The sequence below is a fragment of the Plectropomus leopardus genome, chromosome 2 (assembly GCF_026936395.1).
Source record: "Plectropomus leopardus strain MGB_pleo_1.0 chromosome 2, ASM2693639v1, whole genome shotgun sequence".
NCBI classification, from domain to species: Eukaryota; Metazoa; Chordata; class Actinopteri; order Perciformes; family Serranidae; genus Plectropomus; species Plectropomus leopardus.
Genome location: NC_142177.1, coordinates 26,509,471 through 26,530,407, shown reverse-complemented (window position 1 = coordinate 26,530,407; position 20,937 = coordinate 26,509,471). Strand labels below are relative to the sequence as shown.

The following is a 20,937-nucleotide window of genomic DNA, read 5'->3' as shown; positions in this document are numbered from 1 at the left end:
TTCTCAAAAAACATGAATAAAACAAAAACATGCCACAATTTTCCAGATTATTCACAAGAGACATTATAGCATTTCCACTGGACATATGGTGGAACATGCATGTTTTCACTTGTATGTGCGAGACTGAATGTCAGAGACAGCTAACATTTTCGCCCCTGGCTAAAACACGATAAGCCTTCCAACTGTGATGTTTTGTCCTTTTAACACAGAGTCTGTCTGGGTTAACAGGCAGACCTGCCACTGATGTCTTTCACACCACTTGCTGCAGAGGAGCCTCATCCAAAAAAAAAAAAAGCACAACACAATCTTTGAAACATTCACTCCTTTGGTAATTCTCCAAGGACAGACAGGAAGGCTCAGCATATGGAGATCAGCAGGAATCTTAAAGACAACATCCAGCTGCTCATCACATAAAAAACAGTAATCACCATCACCTCCAGCTGTACACATAATAACATATGAAAGACCTTATTGTCAGTGGCAGGTGACCGCAGAGAGTCTTCTCTCACATAATTCAAACTCTTAATTTATTATTTGGGGGTTTAAAATGCCTGTTATAATTGTCTGGCTCTTCAGTTTGAGGTGCTTCAAATAAACTATAACAGAGTGAGGAATGCAGCACACACCGTCATGGAGCTGATATATAATCATGTAAATTACAGTGATACTGCATGGTAGCCAATAAAGACACCGATGAGAGTGCACAACAGTTCAAATGAATCATCCAGCATGTACAAAACAGATCTGTCATCCAGCTGCTGTTTGACAAAGAACTTCAAAAGCGTTTTTGCCTCTGTCCGAGTCTGTGAAGTTTTTGCATGTGCAGCAGGTGAACCAGCAGTTTTGTCACACTCAAACTTAAAAGGGAATGTGAGGCTGTAAAAAATACCAAGAGGTAAATATCATCCCTAAATATTCTGTATACTAAAAAATACTTAAATACCATTTGAACAACAAAACATAGGAAAATAAAGATTACTCACATATAGGATTGGAGATTGTTGGCGATGCCATAACGAAATGCACGAGTCTCTATAATAAATATTAAGAAAAAATACAAAATAACCCCATCCATGTTTCTTCTTCTTTGATTAGTTTAAAAAATGAATGAATTACTCGCAAACTCATTCATGAGTAGAACTCAGCAGTTTTACCATAAAAATGCAACCTGATTAACGTTTTTTTTTTTTTTTTTTTTAAGTCCGAGAGCTCAGAGGAAGTTAAAAGGCGCGTGAAGGGTCCTCCGCGTGAAAACGATCAGCACTTTCCAAAAATGAGCCAGCCATCACATGCGGTGTGTTTCTCGCTCTTAGCCGGTGTGTGCGTCTGTGTGTGTGTGTGACACTGACTGAAAACTGCAGCGCACCCACTCTTCCTCCCTGCAGATGTTGCACTGACGGGTAAAAACTGGTGGAGGCTGAGCGCTTTCTGCCTCCCTCCATTGACTTGGTAATGATGGCAGGGGGTTTGGAGGGGGAGGATGGAAAGGGTGCCATTTATTATTCAGGGATTCGGCAGCTTCTGAAACACACAGAGAAGACTTCAGTCTGCAGTCAGCAAAGTGACTCACAAACAGAAACAGGTTTCATCGAGTCCAGATTTAATTTGGTTCTCTCGTGAACTTGTGCGAGTTTTTTTTAACCTAAAAACGTTTGTATGCTGACATTTGGGCCCCCACCAATATTTTTTTACTTCCACGTGCGCGTGTTTCTGTAAACAAAGCTCGTGAAGCTTGTAAATAAGCGGATCAATACCCGCGCGAATTCGGACCTATGATGCATAACGGAGACTGCGCAAGGGGAAGTGTGGACCATATCTTTAAAAACTTTAAACTTTAAAAACTTTTTGCGGTGCTTTGCTTCCTCAATTACCCGAAAAAAATAGACAAAACATCTTCTAATTAATTTGGTAATGAGTTTAGGACTACACACTGTACGTATATGTAAATTAAGCAATAAAAACAGAATATTGCCGTTTTTCTATTGAACATTATATTAAAGGACTCACTGATTCCACTAACAAAAGGCTATAAAGACACTTGACATTTGCACGTCTTACAATATTTTTTATCTAATGTAATATTGCCTTTTTCTTTTTTGTCTTTTTTTTGAAACCGTTTTGTTTGAGTACGTTAAATTGGCTTTACTGGATTTTTGTTGCACTCAGTAAATAAAGAATGAAAAAAGGGAAGCCCAAACTACCACATAGAGGAGAACTGAGTGATATACTATCACCTGCAGAGTCACACAGGAAGTTTGGGGTCGAGTCTGAAGCAGCCAGTGGTCACTCTGCAGGGTAAACAGCTGATGGTGCGGTCACAGGGTCAGCCGCCAGGACCGACTACTGCTGCTCTCCAAACAAAGCTTTCTTTGCCCGCATGTGTGTTCATGACCCCAGAGAGTGAGGGGTCACTGCTGTCCGTGCAACCTCCGAGGGTTAGATCATTTAATTAGATCTGGGGCTCTGAGACATTTCAGAGCTCAACTGAGCGATGTTACAAAAGTGGGAACAGACAATAGTGTTTGCTTTAACTGCAGCAACAAAAGTGAGTTTTATGATAATGACATTAATTTGTTTATCAATCAATGAGACTTTATTTGTATAGAATTTGTCATACAAACATACTGTAACACAAAGTGCTTCTCACAGTAACCCTCCACCCACACAAACACACACACACATGCACAAACTGACATACGCACATGCATAAATAATAGAACTTTGTGATTAAATAAAGCACTAAAGAACAGAAGTACTCATTAACATATAAACACTCATGCCCACATTGTGTTGTTTGTAAAATCCACTCCCACATTCAGCCCCCACCTCTTGAGCACTGATGTCTCCAGGTACCAATTACATAGCTACACACAGCAGCCTATGTATGGCAGCTCCATAATATGCCTGGACACCAACAGGTACAATGGACATTAGCTCTACAGACTCAAGCACAAAATACCTAACAGCAACATGTTTACAATTGCATACGATCCCTTTAACAAATACAGTAATAAGACACAAATCCAATTCTGGAATAAGATAAATGAAAAGTTTAAGACAGGGCCCTTTTTATATAAGGCAGGATCTTAAAATTATGCAACTGGTATTGTACATTGCTGTTCCAAATTCCCAAATAATGGTAAAATTGTTCAATTCAGCAAAACTTACTGACACCCAATGAAATAGCTGCCCACTTCATGTGGTTGGTAATTTAGTATCTCATTTAAAAAAATCATAGAGGTGCCCTAACAACTTGCAACATCATGTCATATTAAAAAGCACAACTACTTTTTGACCACATACAAACTTGAGTATCCCTGATATTAAGTAAATCTTGACCACAGAGTGTTGAATGCAGGAAACTCATAAGCATCTTTTATGAACATGGATGGGACTTTGCTGACATCCTGTGGTTAAAATAAGAACTACAAATACTAGGAAACGTCTGTACAGATTATGCAACGAAGAGACTTGAACAAATGTCACTTTACATGTCCACCACAACAGGAAGTGGTCACAGAAAATGAACTTTGCACTGCCTCAACTGCAGAAAAAGAAGTCAAACAGCGATCAGTAAATGTAAGCGCATGTTGCGTTTTAACCCGGTTAAGTAACTTTACGACGCTCCCTAATCGCCACCTCTGTCGACCCTTGCCTTTACTCGAGTTAGCTGCTGTAACTGCAGCATGCGCTGGGTAATAACAGGAAGACTGTGCACGTTTGGACATAGTCACATTATTAAAGGCGCGCTCACGCATTTACCGAGGTTTGCAGCTCGTCGAAACATGTCGTCTCAAAGCAAACGGCCGGTGTCCTTACTGGGAACTATGGCGTTTGGTGGACGAGCCGACGCCGAACAGAGCCTGGACATGGTGAAGGCTTTCATGGACCGGGGACACAACCTGGTGGACACAGCCTTCATGTATGTGGACGGGATGTCAGAGACGGTCATCGGGGGCATGAATCTCCCTAAAACAGGTATATCAGAAGCAGTCATACTCGTAGCTGCTCTGTGCTAACTGAGTTTTCAGTGACCATGTTGTCACCAATCAGATCCACGTACCTGCCGGTTGTCAGAAGCTTGGAATTGTGGGTACCAAAACTGTCACGAGCGCCTGTCACCAAAGGCTGCAGATATCTGCAAGATAGAGCTTCACTAATCTGTGGTGGAAGAAGTATTCAGTCTTTGCTTCAGTAAAAGTACTAATACCGCAAAGTGAAAATACTCTGATACGAGTAAAAGTCCTGCATTGAAAATTTAACCTTAGTAAAAGTAAGTACATTCAGGAAGAATTACTTAAAAGTAAAGGGACCTGATGCAAAAAAATGTAAAACGAAAACAAAACAATTTAGAAACAAAAAACTGGGAACAAAAGAAACAAACAAACATAAAAAACACCCAACGCACTCAAAGTTATGTAAAGAAAAAAAAAGGAAAAAAAACTCTCAAAACTCAAAATTATTAGAAAAATGAAAATAAAAATTATTCATAAAAGGAAAAAAAAAACACCTCAAAAACCTCAGAATTATTTAAAAGAAATATTTATTCAAAATTATTTAAGAAAAAAGAAAAGAAAAACAACAGCCACGAGACTAAACGTTTTTTTTAAAGTAGAAGAATCTTTATCAAAGTACAATTGACATTTTTTTTTCTTTCCTTTGCACATTTTTGCATGAAACTACCACATATAAAAGCTGCACACGTATTTCATTTTTTTTAAAAGATTTTTTGTATTCATTTTTTATAGCCAAGTAGTATTTTTTTTTCCTTCATTTTATTTCATGGATCCTATTGAACCTTTGATCCTGCATCTACCAGCAGGTCATTTTACCAAGGGGCCTCTAACTGCTTGAGGCAGACATGTTTGTGTGGCTTGTTTTAGTATGATGGCGAGAAGCAGTTCCTATCTGCACTCTGAGTGGGCAGCATTAAGCCCAGTGCCATATACAGCATTTGTGGATCGAGAATTATTGATACAGACCATGTCAAAATGATGCGTAAAAACTTTATGATAAAAACACTCCCTGGAGCCTTTTTTAAGCTGGACAAAGAAAATATTAAAATAACAACAGGGACGGAAAGCAAGAGCCCTTGGAAGAAGTAAACTATCAATGTACTTTTACGATTACCATTATCATGATACATATACTTCCAGTCGTTTTAGTCTTTTTGTACACCAAACTTGGTAGCTTTTTGGTTGTTTTGAATATTTTATTTAAATATTTTTGATAATTTCTATGAACAGGTGCCCTAACAACTTGCAACATCATGTCATATTAAAATGGAGTTCAGACATGCAGCAAAAGCACAATTACTTTATGACCACATACAAACTTGAGTATCCCTGATATTAAGTAAATCTTGACCACAGAGTGTTGAATGCAGGAAACTCATAAGCATCTTTTATGAACATGGATGGGAATTTGCTGACATCCTGTGGTTAAAATAAGAACTACAAATACTAGGAAACGTCTGTACAGATTATGCAACGAAGAGACTTGAACAAATGTTACTTTACATGTCCACCACAACAGGAAGTGGTCACAGAAAATGAACTTTGCACTGCCTCAACTGCAGAAAAAGAAGTCAAACAGCGATCAGTAAATGTAAGCGCATGTTGCGTTTTAACCCGGTTAAGTAACTTTACGACGCTCCCTAATCGCCACCTCTGTCGACCCTTGCCTTTACTCGAGTTAGCTGCTGTAACTGCAGCATGCGCTGGGTAATAACAGGAAGACTGTGCACGTTTGGGCATAGTCACATTATTAAAGGCGTGTCACGCATTTACCGAGGTTTGCAGCTCGTCGAAACATGTCGTCTCAAAGCAAACGGCCGGTGTCCTTACTGGGAACTTCGGTGTTTGGTGGACGAGCCGACGCCGAACAGAGCCTGGACATGGTGAAGGCTTTCATGGACCGGGGACACAACCTGGTGGACACAGCCTTCATGTATGTGGACGGGATGTCAGAGACGATCATCGGGGGCATGAATCTCCCTAAAACAGGTATATCAGAAGCAGTCATACGCGTAGCTGCTCTGTGCTAACTGAGTTTTCAGTGACCATGTTGTCACCAATCAGATCCACGTACCTGCCGGTTGTCAGAAGCTTGGAATTGTGGGTACCAAAACTGTCACGAGCGCCTGTCACCAAAGGCTGCAGATATCTGCAAGATAGAGCTTCACTAATCTGTGGTGGAAGAAGTATTCAGTCTTTGCTTCAGTAAAAGTACTAATACCGCAAAGTGAAAATACTCTGATTCGAGTAAAAGTCCTGCACTGAAAATTTAACCTTAGTAAAAGTAAGTATATTCAGGAAGAATTACTTAAAAGTAAAGGGACCCGATGCAAAAAAATGTAAAACGAAAACAAAACAATTTAGAAACAAAACACTGGGAACAAAAGAAACAAACAAACATAAAAAACACCCAACGCACTCAAAGTTATGTAAAGAAAAAAAAAGGAAAAAAAACTCTCAAAACTCAAAATTATTAGAAAAATGAAAATAAAAATTATTCATAAAAGGGAAAAAAAAACACTTCAAAAACCTCAGAATTATTTAAAAGAAATATTTATTCAAAATTATTTAAGAAAAAGAAAAAGAAACAACAGCCACGAGACTAAACGTTTTTTTTAAAGTAGAAGAATCTTTATCAAAGTACAATTGACGTTTTTTTCTTTCCTTTGCACATTTTTGCACGAAACTACCACATATAAAAGCTGCACACGTATTTCATTTTTTTAAAAGATTTTTTGTATTCATTTTTTATAGCCAAGTAGTATTTTTTTCCTTCATTTTATTTTATTTCTTTTCTAGGTCTATAGTTATGTCCCTTGATTGTTGCAACACTCACTTTCATTGTTAATTTCATTTTCTCTCAATATGTTAACATTATGCACCAATTCTCTAAATCAAAGTCCTCAAATGTAAAAACCAGATTCTGATTATGATCAAACCCTGTGCTAGCTATTAACTTTAATTGTTACTCAAGCAATGTACTATTGTACATCCGTAGAGAGAGATTAAAAGAAGATTTGTCGAAATCAGATCAGAAGAGGCCAACTTTCAATCACGAGTAGAGTTCAGGCTCAGTGGATCCTATTGAACCTTTGATCCTGCATCTACCAGCAGGTCATTTTACCAAGGGGCCTCCTAACTGCTTGAGGCAGACATGATTGTGTGGCTTGTTTTAGTGTGATGGCGAGAAGCAGTTCCTATGGAGATACTCGGACAACACTGACATCTGCACTCTGAGTGGGCAGCATTAAGCCCAGTGCCATATACAGCATTTGTGGATCGAGAATTATTGATACAGACCATGTCAAAATGATGCGTAAAAACTTTATGATAAAAACACTCCCTGGAGCCTTTTTTAAGCTGGACAAAGAAAATATTAAAATAACAACAGGGACAGAAAGCAAGAGCCCTTGGAAGAAGTAAACTATCAATGTACTTTTACGATTACCATTATCATGATACATATACTTCCAGTCGTTTTAGTCTTTTTGTACACCAAACTTGGTAGCTTTTTGGTTGTTTTGAATATTTTATTTAAATATTTTGATAATTTCTATGAACAGGTGCCCTAACAACTTGCAACATCATGTCATATTAAAATGGAGTTCAGACATGCAGCAAAAGCACAATTACTTTATGACCACATACAAACTTGAGTATCCCTGATATTAAGTAAATCTTGACCACAGAGTGTTGAATGCAGGAAACTCATAAGCATCTTTTATGAACATGGATGGGAATTTGCTGACATCCTGTGGTTAAAATAAGAACTACAAATACTAAGAAACGTCTGTACAGATTATGCAACGAAGAGACTTGAACAAATGTTACTTTACATGTCCACCACAACAGGAAGTGGTCACAGAAAATGAACTTTGCACTGCCTCAACTGCAGAAAAAGAAGTCAAACAGCGACCAGTAAATGTAAGCGCATGTTGCGTTTTAACCCGGTTAAGTAACTTTACGACGCTCCCTAATCGCCACCTCTATCGACCCTTGCCTTTACTCGAGTTAGCTGCTGTAACTGCAGCATGCGCTGGGTAATAACAGGAAGACTGTGCACGTTTGGGCATAGTCACATTATTAAAGGCGTGTCACGCATTTACCGAGGTTTGCAGCTCGTCGAAACATGTCGTCTCAAAGCAAACGGCCGGTGTCCTTACTGGGAACTTCGGTGTTTGGTGGACGAGCCGACGCCGAACAGAGCCTGGACATGGTGAAGGCTTTCATGGACCGGGGACACAACCTGGTGGACACAGCCTTCATGTATGTGGACGGGATGTCAGAGACGATCATCGGGGGCATGAATCTCCCTAAAACAGGTATATCAGAAGCAGTCATACTCGTAGCTGCTCTGTGCTAACTGAGTTTTCAGTGACCATGTTGTCACCAATCAGATCCACGTACCTGCCGGTTGTCACAAACTTGGAATTGTGGGTACCAAAACTGTCACGAGCGCCTGTCACCAAAGGCTGCAGATATCTGCAAGATAGAGCTTCACTAATCTGTGGTGGAAGAAGTATTCAGTCTTTGCTTCAGTAAAAGTACTAATACCGCAAAGTGAAAATACTCTGATACGAGTAAAAGTCCTGCACTGAAAATTTAACCTTAGTAAAAGTAAGTATATTCAGGAAGAATTACTGAAAAGTAAAGGGACCCGATGCAAAAAAATGTAAAACGAAAACGAAACAATTCAGAAACAAAAAACTGGGAACAAAAGAAACAAACATAAAAAAAACACCCAACGAACTCTTTCTTATGTAAAGAAAAAAAAAAGAAAAAAAACTCTCAAAACTCAAAATTATTAGAAAAATGAAAATAAAAATTATTCATAAAAGGGGAAAAAAACACCTCAAAAACCTCAGAATTATTTAAAAGAAATATTTATTCAAAATTATTTAAGAAAAAAGAAAAGAAAAACAACAGCCACGAGACTAAACGTTTTTTTTAAAGTAGAAGAATCTTTATCAAAGTACAATTGACGTTTTTTTCTTTCCTTTGCACATTTTTGCACGAAACTACCACATATAAAAGCTGCACACGTATTTCATTTTTTTAAAAGATTTTTTGTATTCATTTTTTATAGCCAAGTAGTATTTTTTTTTATTTCATTTTATTTTATTTCTTTTCTAGGTCTATAGTTATGTCCCTTGATTGTTGCAACACTCACTTTCATTGTTAATTTCATTTTCTCTCAATATGTTAACATTATGCACCAATTCTCTAAATCAAAGTCCTCAAATGTAAAAACCAGATTCTGATTATGATCAAACCCTGTGCTAGCTATTAACTTTAATTGTTACTCAAGCAATGTACTATTGTACATCCGTAGAGAGAGATTAAAAGAAGATTTGTCGAAATCAGATCAGCAGAGGCCAACTTTCAATCACGAGTAGAGTTCAGGCTCAGTGGATCCTATTGAACCTTTGATCCTGCATCTACCAGCAGGTCATTTTACCAAGGGGCCTCTAACTGCTTGAGGCAGACATGTTTGTGTGGCTTGTTTTAGTGTGATGGCGAGAAGCAGTTCCTATGGAGATACTCGGACAACACTGACATCTGCACTCTGAGTGGGCAGCATTAAGCCCAGTGCCATATACAGCATTTGTGGATCGAGAATTATTGATACAGACCATGTCAAAATGATGCGTAAAAACTTTATGATAAAAACACTCCCTGGAGCCTTTTTGAGGCTGGACAAAGAAAATATTAAAATAACAACAGGGACAGAAAGCAGGAGCCCTTGGAAGAAGTAAACTATCAATGTACTTTTATGATTACCACTATCATGATACATGGGTCAATGACAAAAACAGCTTCTAAAAAGGATTTTTTAAAAAATACTTTCAATATAGATGTCAAGCATATTTTTGAGTCGGGAACAATGTGTTTAAACAAGTTTCATTTATTGAATAATTTTTCTAACTGTTTTAACTCATTTTTTAACAGTTTTTTAACTTCACAAGAAAAATGTCAGGTGGCGCAACCAAATATTTATAAAAATATATATACATTCCTAGTTTTTTTTTTAATTAAATCTTTGGTAACTATCCTTCAGAGTGTCTACACTTGGTAACACATTTTTATTTTATCATTGTGGGGTTTTTTTTACAATAATTTCAGATTTTTTAATTCTGTAGGTCAGGTTACAAGTACCTTTAACATCACATTTTACATTCAAAGACAGGAAAATAATTACATAAATACACAAATTCATATATTCAATATAATAACTACAAAAATTACATTTAGAAACCATTTGGTCATTTTAACCTATCATTTTTTTTATCTAAATTGGTTGCACCACCTGACGAATATTGGTTGTACCACCTGACAACATTAGTTATGACATGAAATATGCTGGGGAAAAAAATGCATTTTCATTTCAAATAGTAACATGTGTCTCTATTTAAGTTTTCTTAAACATAGACTAACCCTGGGCAGATATAGACTAGCCCTAACCCATCAACAACACTTCACATAAGACTACATTCGATACAACACTAACTATAACACTATTCTAAATGGCAACAATGAAGTATCATTTAACAAAACCGGAACGTTTTCTGAGTTGTTGGGTCAACATTAGTAGACAGTATCTCAACTCAGTTTTTGTGTATTGAAGTATTCCCAGTCAGAATGCGTTAGACGTGTGTGTCATGAATTGAGAGGCTCTGGCTCTGCAATCACTCTGAGCACTTCAGCTGCGTAGAAAAAAATGATGTCAGCACGTTGGGGCCAAGTGAATGCATTTTTTCCTCCCAGTTGCTGCATGCAGCTCACCTCAATCTCTTCCCCAACCACTTGAAGGACCTGCCGCACAAATGGCTGACCTTCGTAATTCACCATGATGAACCCGCCATGATCTTGCCTCCACTGTTGCCTCATTTTTTTCTTTTTTTTTGCTTAGACAGTTGGCTGATGGGGGGCTTCACAATCTTTCCCTCTCTCTTCCTCCTCTGATAACTATACAACACAAGAACTAGTAAACTGACAAATTCCCATTTAAGAAACTGAAAGTTGTAATATAATAATAATAACTGTAAAATGAACTGTTGTGATTAATTACCTCTCTTTTCTTTTTGCCAGATATGCTTCCCTTGCAGCCGGATCATTTTTAATGCGTGCCCGATGTCGTGCTGATTTTTCTTTAGTTGATAGTGGCATCTAAAATGTACAAATTATCATGTAAAATGTTTTAAAGTGTATAATATCTTTAAATTTAAAAACTAGTAAACATTTTAAAAGTCTCATGGATAATCTTAGAGCTTTGAATAGCATTATATAGTGACATTCCTTACAGTTGTGCCACCTGACTAACTGGTTGCACCACCTGACAGTTGCAACCAACCTCAAATTAAACAGGCTATTGTTTGTTAGCTAGCATTAGCTTCTACCCTTGTCATGAAGTTCAAACAGACCACTTTCTTAAAAAATGAAGAGTTTTATGATAAAATAATATGTTTCTAGTTTTACACTGGTTGTACCACCTGACATGGAAAGCGTACCAGCCTACATATGAGTTAAAAGTAGTTATTTTTATCAGTATTTGACAGAGATCTACAAACCTTTTAGCTTAGTCCCAAGGGTCTCTTGGGGTCTCCTGGCTAATGCAACATCCTGTTTACAGCTATTGTCTCTTCACTTCAAAATAAAAGTCCAATGTTTATGGTTGCGCCACCCTGACATTTAGGAAATGTTAATTGCCGGACAAAAGTTTAGCAGTTATTTTAAAAGCTTTAAAACTATTAATATGAGAAAAAAAAACATTTTCCAAAAGACTTAAAACATAAAACAATGCCAAAGTATTTTATTTTGAATTTATCATTATTAATATTACATTTTTTATAGTTTTCTTAGCCTGCTCACTTGCTTGGACAGTTGCACCACCTGACATTTTAAAATTGTGAGAAGCCAAAACCTAAAATAATATAATTATTTGAATTAACTAAAAAATGTATGAAAATAAATAGGTTTTATAGAATGAAGTGACAGATGTCATGAATAAATTATTATTATTATTATTATTTTTGAAGACTCGGACACAAAAATATGCATGTCATGTCATTGACCCACATATACTTCCAGTCGTTTTAGTCTTTTTGTACACCAAACTTGGTAGCTTTTTGGTTGTTTTGAATATTTTATTTAAATATTTTTGATAATTTCTATGAACCTACATAGTGTCTAAGCTCTGTGTTAATGCAAAAAAGAAATCCCACAGTTCTGTTTGCTAAAACCTGCAACATATTTTAAATTCAGTGTTTCTGTGTGACAGTAAGCATTGCGACCAAGGCCAACCCCTGGGACGGGAAGACGCTGAAGCCAGAGAGTGTGCGCTCTCAGCTGGAAACCTCGCTTCAGAGGCTGCGGACAGACTGCGTGGATCTTTTCTACCTCCATGCCCCTGACCACCAAAACCCCATCCAGGATACCCTCAGGGCCTGCAATGAACTCCACAAAGAGGTAAAGAGACCTAATTTTCTGAATGATAACTGTTTGAAACTTTTCCTTTGTAATGACACAATAAAACAATGACCTTAGATTTTTGTCCACAAAGTCTAAATCATTGTGTCATTAAACTGTACTTACTATGTTTAGAATATTTTATTAAACTACGATTCAATGTTTTACTATTGCCCTCAGGGAAAATTCAAGGAGTTTGGCCTGTCAAACTATGCATCATGGGAAGTTGCTGAAATTGCCACAATCTGCAGACACAACAACTGGATTGTTCCCACTGTGTATCAGGTATTCAGGCAAAAACCAGTCTTGTAGTTTCATCTCCAATAAAATGCATCATCTTAAATTAAGTAAACTGCTCAGTGCTGCATCCTGTGTGCTCCAAGCCCATTCTTTGCATGCTCATCTGCTCACTGCAGGGCAAGAAATACCTGTGTTTTTGGAGCGAGATCATGACATTTGTGTAACTGGTTATCCAAAATTTCTATTGATTTCTTAAGTAAAGAAAACATGGTAACTACGCATCCTTAACAGCACAGAGGTGGCCCCGATGCTTCTTCCATCTCGCTTTAGTCTTTAATTAAAGGGGAACTACGCATATCTTCAAAATGTATGCATTTTATTCCTATGGTCTAGTGTCTGGGTTTTTTTAATAAGATGGGAACATTTAATTTCGCTGTTGTTCCCCTTTAAGTCTTCTTCACCGCCATGTCATGTTTCTTTCTTTGTTTACTGTGCTTTTGCTTAAATTTAAGCTCTTTGGCTATTTTCTGAACTCTAACTTAAACTCTTTCAACTTCTCACAGGGAATGTACAATGCCACAACAAGACAGGTTGAGACTGAGCTGCTGCCGTGTCTGAGATACTACGGGATGAGATTCTACGCATACAATCCTCTAGCAGGTGTTATATGTCCTTCCTCTGTGGCAAACCTTGAAGTTATTTGAACTGATCACTTCAAAAGGAGAAACTCACAGCTGGTGATAATTAGAGCCCAGAAGATTAATCTTAATGATTTTGGTGATCCACTGACTTTCACTCCACTCACAGAGCTGCTACCACGGCCACAGACCCTCAGTCTTGTTTTGACATTTAAGTGGAAATAGACAATGTTTTTTAAAGAGATATTATTGTCGGCTCAGTTTCCCAAGACATCATACCCTTTGACAGACAGAATTGCATAGTGAATGCTTAAAGAGAACCAATCTAAAAGCAGATGATGTGCAATCAAACTTTGCTTTATAATTTTGAGTTTAACAAAACTTTTCCATAACTTTACCATTTTAAGCAATACTCAAAACAACGTATAGTTAGAACTTTACCAAATCTTTGTCAATTCCAAACCATTTACAGGAATTTTATGTCTATTTCCACTTAAACTTTTTCTCAAAATGTAGCCATAAAATTCTTCATTTTGAGGACAGCATTGAGTACACAAATGACAAAACCTGTGATCATTTTAGCATGAATTCTGACGTTACTACTCCTCTGCAGGAGGCCTTCTGACAGGAAAGTACCACTACCAGGACAAAGACGGTTCCCAGCCGGCAGGACGATTCTTTGGTAACAACTGGGCTGCAGCGTACAGAGACAGGTGAACGACCTGCAGTTTACTTTTGAAAATTCCCCAAATAACTCCTGTAATATTGTTGCATGTTAGGTATTTCTGCATGTCTGTACTCATTCACAGCATCAATTTATAAAGAAGAAAATATTTGTGACTGTCCTCTTCTGTATTAGGTACTGGAAGCAGAGTCATTTTGATGCGATCGAGCTGGTACTGAAGGCCTTGGAGGCAGTTTACGGCTCAGAGAAACCCACCATGACGTCAGCTGCTATGCGCTGGATGTACCATCACTCCAAACTTAAGGTACCTATTGTTCATGGATCACTGCAGTGACACAAAAATGTGTTTTGAGGGTCATTATTATTGGGAGTTTACAATACGTAGCATGAGATTAACAGAAAGTCTTGGGGAAAATGTTCGTATCTTCCTCTGAAGAGTATTAGGATTTTTTATGTTTTTCCTGAAAGATTAATCCTCCTTAAAGGGGCCTATAACCAATTTAAAGTGCTCTTATCATGCAGTATTCAGTACTGCATTGATACTCAGTGATCAAGCATGTATTATAGGATGATAATGCATATTAAGCACTATGTTCTGTGGAATAATTGTCAGTTATTTTGAAGTCATTTAGCATGAAGATTTAAGGGACTGTTCTGTAGTTTTTGACCGTATGTCACAGCTGTATTCACATATAACACACAGCGTGATTTTTTAGGAACAAATCAGCCAATTACAGACTAACAGTCGGTCACGACTTCAGCATACTGAGCATCTGTCAAAATCTCAGCTCTCTTACCAACTGAAAGGATTTCTGTTGCATAGTTAACTTAAACACAAGGCTCACAGGCTGAATTTGTACTCAGCAGGAAAATGTTGCACGACAACTTTGAAATGAAACTATGTTTTGGTATGACAGCATTATTTTTTCTGACTCCTGCTTCATCTGCTGTTTCAGGGTGAACTTGGAGATGGAGTCATCATTGGCATGTCAAGCATGGAGCAACTTCAGCAGAACTTGTCTGCAGCAGAGGAGGGTCCTCTGGATGAGAGAGTGGTCGCTGCCTTCAAAGAGGCCTGGAATCTCGTAGCCCACGAGTGTCCCAACTACTTCCGCTGAAGAGCCTAAATCTCTGTCAGATTAAATATTATCCGAGTTCATACAGAGAAGAGATCTGCTAACGCCTCTTTACTTCAGTTACATACTTACATACATTTTCCTGAAATTACACTCAGAATTATATTCTTATGAATGGATCAATCAAGATTAAGGCCAGGATGTATTAATGTGAAGAGCACTTCATTGTTGTCTGTGCACAGATGTAAAAATGAAAATTTTCACAGGAAAAATTACCTTTTCTAGAGTCTGCCTTAATTAAACTCTTACATTAAAAAGAAACCAATTTTCACATAAACAAAGTGTTTTTCTTACATAAAACGCATCAAGTGGGTGGATTTAACACATGAAAGAACATGTGACTATTTCTTTTGGCAGAATACTTGTGTACAACATTTTTTTCTCATGTTGACAAAACAAGTGGAACATACATGTAAGGGATTATTAATAAGTCTTTTGACTCCCGTCAACAGTATTTACTGAACAACAATTCAGTCCAGGGATCAAACTCAAGGCGACCAGCAGAAGTTCATGTTTTGAGGTGAAAAAAGAAGAGAGAGATTACAGACTCCAGGGGCAGCACCAGCTGTCAGGACCAACGGTTTCAAGTGTCCCTCTGCTGTTGAAGGCTAGCAAAAACTGACTTAAAAAACACACGTGTACAAGCTCCTGCTCTTGCAGATGCTTCATTCTGCATCATCGTCTTCCTCGTCATCATTATCCTGCATAGCCTCTTCCTCACCACCAATGTCCTCAAACTCGCCTGTTTCTGAGTTCCACATACATTTGATCTGCACCTTGAACTCTGCCATCTCGATGCCAAAGAGTTTCTATGGACAAAAAAAAAAGGAGAAAGGAGCCAATTTGAACAAAACAATCTGACAAATGCAACACAGCACAATATGTCTCTCTTTCTCTTTACACCGTGCATTAAAATGCGATCTCACAGGGCGACCTCTAAAACACCTGGAAAAAATGCGTGCCATATAGGCCGAGGACTCTGCAGCAGCCTGGGGTTGATTTCAACTTGCAGCACTTTGCTGTGTCATTCCCCCTCTCTTCCCTGTTTTCCTGTCTCTCTCAAGCTGAACTACAAAAAAAGGCCAAAAGCCCCAAAAAATATAAAGAGGTGTGTCATATCCAGATTGTGTCTAATGATTTAACCTGACTACATTTACACCTATCCCTCCATCCCTCCCTAACTCAAACAACCAAACGTCACTCCTCTCGTTCAACAATTTTTAAATGGCTCAGCTGCAACATAAATTATATGCAAATATGCAAGCAAGTTTTGCTTGCATATTTTTTTGCTGGAAAACACTTTGGTCTTATCTTGACTCCATCAACAAGTGTCTTGAATACTCTTAAGACAGTAGCTTTGCTCGCTAACAGGTTCATGGCTACTACCTTGTTGGTTTGGAACAGTCGCACGCGTAAATATATTTCTGCCCGCATGGATGTTGTATGTAAAACTGCATTTTTACTTGTGTTTCCTGTGGTCATAATGCGTCCATTACCACCTGCAGATGTGGTATGTCCGAGTGGATCACACTCCATCTTTTATGCTTTTGTGTGCATTAACACCTGTATTTTCATGACGTAAACCACTATCCCATTAAAATCTGATCACCCAAAACCCATTGTAGTGCAAGGTGTAAAGGGGGTTTAAACAGTCAAGAACTCACCAGAATACGAGCCTGCTCAGGAGTTAGCACGTCTCCCTCCTTACAGACCTCATGGTCCTTCAGCAGTGTCACCACTCCTTTAATAACAAGAGGTAGAAAATGCAAGTGTTAAATCAAACTAACTGGTGTGAAAAAAGTGACTTCTGTTTAAATGACAACGGTAGTGTCGCCCGTTGCACTTCAACATGATTAAAGGAGAGGGCTGATCCTACTAACAAGTATTGCCTGTGTAGCCAGTGCCTTATAGAGCACATTACATGTTGCCATGGACTTTCTTTTTTGTCCAAAACTTTGGTAAAAAATGTGGCATAAGCCTCACTGTTGCACTGACAGACATGTTCCTTCATTAAGATGAACTCTCACATACACTGCCCTGCTGCCTTACATACACACTAGAGCACCAAATAGTCTGTTTGACTATTAATGTGTAACTGAAAGTGCATCTCAATAAATCAGAATATCATCGAAAAGTTAATTTATTTCAGTAATTCAAATCAAAAAGTGAAGCACTGGGTCTTCTGTTGAGAGTCAATGGGATTTGGGTCTAACACCATGTCCTGTACTTTTACCTTTCTTGAGAGCAGTAGGAAGTCCTAACTGCCTCAGCTGGGGCTCCATCGAGTGAGGAAACTGTTCGAGGGGTCCCTCATCCAGAACCGTGTCCATCTGTGCACGGTTTCCTGCCCTCGCAAAATCCATCTCTTTGAAATGATCGAAATACCTGTGGATAGAGAACACCATTTTGTAAACTACTGAACAATATTTGAAAAACGACTTAAATTGTAGTGCATTAACTGAAGTCTTACTTACTCTTGAACCTCATCCTTTGTTTTGTTTGTGAATAGCACTCCCACTTCTCCTCTTAGAAACCGGCTGACCTGCACATTATCAGAGGCAGTAGAAATATCAGGCCGTGCAACAGATTATTATATATCTGTCGTCACACCACACCTCGGATCTCACTTACCTTGTGTAAATTATCTTTGTATTCGTCCGTTTCTCCTTTACCCAGGGCAACCACCATGACTTTATTTTTGCCAAAGAAGAACCTGTTAGAGAGAGGACAGTCATGGTTCAATTCCAGCCTGCAGCCCTTTGCTGAATGTCATCCTCCCTCTCTCTCCCATGTACCCTATCCATCTGAGCTGTCCTATCAATAAAGGCAGAAAATGTGAAAAACAGAGAAAAATCTTATATATATATATATGTATATATATATATATATATATATATATATATATATATATATATATATATATATATATATATGTATGTATATATATATGAATTCATTAAATAAAATAAAATAGAAATATTTTTTAATAAATTTGGGACTAAATTCCTTGGGGGAAAAGAAACAATTCTTGTGAAAAAAATTGTTTATAATTATCACAATTACATGTTTAAAGTTTCCATGTTTTTTTTTTTAAAACTCCTTTTAACCTGTATTCTTGCTAATTTTTGTACAATTTCCTCCTCCATTGCTCATTGCCTTTTCCCCCAAGTTTCTGAAAGAAATTAAGTCAATTTATTCAGGTTTCAAAGGGTCAGATTCATTTAAAATATCAGTTCACCGGGGTAATTACCTGCTGTGTTTCCATGCTGTCCTGATATCTTTCAGTTTGTTATTCCTCATATTGGCCACAGAGAATATGAACAGGTTTCTGTAGGTGTCCACACATTTCCGGAGCTACAAGAAATACATAAATAAAGATAAATACCATAAAAATACAAACAGGTGGAGAACTCAGTGTTAAACACTGCAGCAGCTTCAGCCAACCCTCGTTAGCATATCTGACAGGACACTCACCTCCTCGATTAATTTCTGCTTTGACTCCAGTCCTTTCTTGGCTGTTTTCGTTAACGAAACTGAGAGGAAGATAATATGGAAAAGTATTCAGTCGGACAGTTAAGAGTTTAATCAACACTAACCAGCAGTAACTGTTTTAAACCAGAAGCTAACGTTAGCTCGTTAGCCAATTTATATTAGTTTTCTGTTGTCGCGGTCAGCTGCTACAAAAAAGCAACGCGTTGGTGTGTTTAAACTCCTAATGTGTTTGTCTATATTGTAACTTAAATTGCTATTTACTCACTTTTCTTGTCCCTCTTTGACTTCGGCATGGTTTCCTCTCACGATGGCAGAGCAGCAGACGCACACGTGAAGTGAAAGGACCCTAAATGTTTCTGTTTGGCGAGGCTGTCCATGTCCTGCCTGACTGCAAAAGTAAAATAACTTGCTGCGAAAGCCTCTAATCATGAATAGTCTTCTTAGTTGCTTTTCAAAACTCTCTCCGGCAACAAGTAAAGAAAGTTTTATAAATAGATTATTATTGGTTAGAGGTCTGTAAACTTATTTATTGATACCCTTTGGTAATTTGTGGTTCGAGCAGCTCTGATGCCAAGCATAGAAAGAAGTAAAGTTAAGGAGTACTAAAATAAGAATTAAGTAAAAATATGAAATGAAAAATATAAAAAATAAAAATATGTGCATTAGGCTTAATTTCACACAAGTGTTCAAAACTTCAAAGATGTAACATTAGTATAATATTCTGAATATGTAAAGGTAAAAAATACAAATATGTGCTACAATACAATGTACAAAGTCATATGTAAGGGATTAGAAATATAAAAAAAATCCATGTTGCTACAGTGTACAATACAATATATACTGTACATAATAGAATAAGAGATATAAACAGTATATACGATACGATATGTTCCTTAATTTAGTTGGTAAAACATGAAGCTCCAAGCATTTGGCAGTTGCTCATAGATGCTACTTTTAGGAGAATATATACATAAACATCTGTATATGCATGTCTGTATGTATGCATTTGTAAATGAGCGTGTGCATGTATATTGAAATATGTATTCGTAAAGAGAAACATGTAAATGTCCCAGTTTTGTTTAATTGTACTTGTTTTGTTTGTTTTTCTATTAGGTTTTTATTTGTCGAGATGCCCTTTGAAACCTGAGCTAATAGGTTTGATTTCTTTTTAAAAAACATGGAAAGAAGGCAATGAGCAATGTAATAAGAAATGACCCCAAAAAAATAGAAAGAAATTAGCACACGACAGGAAATGTCCTGAAAAAGTGCCGAAATAAAATATAAAATTACAAAAATAATAGTAATATTATATATAGTGTTTTTAAAAATTCTTTATTGAACAAGCAGGCACATTAAAGATATATAAACACAGTCCGTACCAGGGGTACATAGATATATGCAGAGAAAAAAACAAAAGTAAAGAAAAGAGAAAAAAAAGTTATATAAATCAAAAATACGTCTTAAATTAATCAAAGACATAGTTTTTTATTGCCTGTCTTTTCTGAAGGTCTCTTATTGTGGTGCACCATTGTTGTAGTTCTTGTTAGAAAAGTCCAGTTCTTTTTGTACAATAATAATAATAATAATAATAAAATCTTTATCCATCTCAATAAAACATACTGATTCAAAGGGGACTAAGTGATTAAATTGAAGACAGGTGGCTTCATAATCATAATCATCTCACCTATCTTTTTCTGAATAATATTTTTCATTTATAGCAATACAAATCAATTTTACATCTTTGTATAACATGTCATGACTTGTCTGAAGATGATTGTACTTGTCTGAAGATGTCTGGACTTGTTGAGGATTATGTATGGATTATCCCACTAGTGGGAGCTGAGCTAAAGCAACAAAAACATTACAGTCATTTAAGTACACAAAGTGCTTCATACAATAAAACAACACACACACATACACAAGCAAGCAAATTGATTAAAAGCAAGACTTTGTTGTGAAGTAAAGCACTAAAATAAGAGTAGCTACTCATTAAAAACAGGAACTAAGAAAATACTACCACAAATGAGGAAAGAGGCAGGACAAAATCTATAAGACGATAGAAAAAATCAATCAAACAATCAATCAATCAATTAAATAATAATAATAATAATAATAATAATAATAATAATAATGATAATAATACTCTAAACACTAGATAAGAGGTTGATGGAAAATAACACAAAGCAGAATAATAAATAAATAAGTTTAAAGCACTAAAATTATATATTAACTAGTAAAAAGTCTACTATACAGTTCTGTTTGTG

General features: G+C 37.1%; 3 protein-coding genes across 4 annotated transcripts in view; 1 reads left to right on the top strand and 2 right to left on the bottom strand.

The window, feature by feature from the left end:
- megf6b (multiple EGF-like-domains 6b) overlaps window positions 1–1,513 on the bottom strand; it is a 118,536-nt gene extending 117,023 nt beyond the window's left edge. Inside the window, exon 1 of the mRNA XM_042506547.2 lies at window positions 984–1,513. Within this exon, the coding sequence (XP_042362481.2) occupies window positions 984–1,075 (92 nt within the window). The 5' untranslated portion in view covers window positions 1,076–1,513. The remainder of the gene's footprint in view (window positions 1–983) is intronic.
- Window positions 1,514–3,384: 1,871 nt separating this feature from the next.
- Window positions 3,385–15,462, top strand: akr7a3 (aldo-keto reductase family 7, member A3 (aflatoxin aldehyde reductase)). 2 transcript variants are annotated; one of them, XM_042506470.2, is made up of 7 exons: window positions 3,385–3,978; window positions 12,295–12,482; window positions 12,663–12,767; window positions 13,286–13,382; window positions 13,974–14,073; window positions 14,220–14,349; window positions 15,002–15,462. In XM_042506470.2, exons 1-7 carry the CDS (start codon window positions 3,687–3,689, stop codon window positions 15,161–15,163), a joined length of 1,074 nt encoding a protein of 357 aa, XP_042362404.1. In that variant the 5' UTR covers window positions 3,385–3,686; the 3' UTR covers window positions 15,164–15,462. The 2 variants fall into 2 exon arrangements, with proteins under 2 accessions (XP_042362404.1, XP_087945527.1); XM_088089401.1 differs by lacking the exon at window positions 3,385–3,978 and adding an exon at window positions 7,820–8,338.
- Window positions 15,218–19,084, bottom strand: mrto4 (MRT4 homolog, ribosome maturation factor). The gene is made up of 8 exons (XM_042506490.2): window positions 18,939–19,084; window positions 18,656–18,714; window positions 18,432–18,535; window positions 17,813–17,894; window positions 17,656–17,723; window positions 17,415–17,566; window positions 16,846–16,922; window positions 15,218–15,990 (listed from the first exon to the last, which is right to left on the bottom strand). The coding sequence occupies exons 1-8, from the start codon at window positions 18,964–18,966 to the stop codon at window positions 15,847–15,849; spliced, it is 714 nt and encodes a 237-aa protein (XP_042362424.1). The 5' UTR covers window positions 18,967–19,084; the 3' UTR covers window positions 15,218–15,846.
- Window positions 19,085–20,937: the final 1,853 nt, after the last annotated feature.

What these genes read in the sequence shown, in the direction of transcription:
- mrto4 (XM_042506490.2), bottom strand. Translation starts at nt 18,966, where the DNA reads ATGCCGAAGTCAAAGAGGGACAAGAAAA. An exon ending in GTCAAAGAGGGACAAGAAAA is followed by an intron (nt 18,715 to 18,938) that starts GTGAGTAAATAG and finishes TCTTCCTCTCAG; the next exon opens with TTTCGTTAACGAAAACAGCC. An exon ending in ACAAAGATAATTTACACAAG is followed by an intron (nt 17,724 to 17,812) that starts GTAAGTGAGATC and finishes GATAATGTGCAG; the next exon opens with GTCAGCCGGTTTCTAAGAGG.
- akr7a3 (XM_042506470.2), top strand. Translation starts at nt 3,687, where the DNA reads ATGCGCTGGGTAATAACAGGAAGACTGTGCACGTTTGGACATAGTCAC. An exon ending in GCAATGAACTCCACAAAGAG is followed by an intron (nt 12,483 to 12,662) that starts GTAAAGAGACCT and finishes TATTGCCCTCAG; the next exon opens with GGAAAATTCAAGGAGTTTGG. An exon ending in CGCATACAATCCTCTAGCAG is followed by an intron (nt 13,383 to 13,973) that starts GTGTTATATGTC and finishes ACTCCTCTGCAG; the next exon opens with GAGGCCTTCTGACAGGAAAG.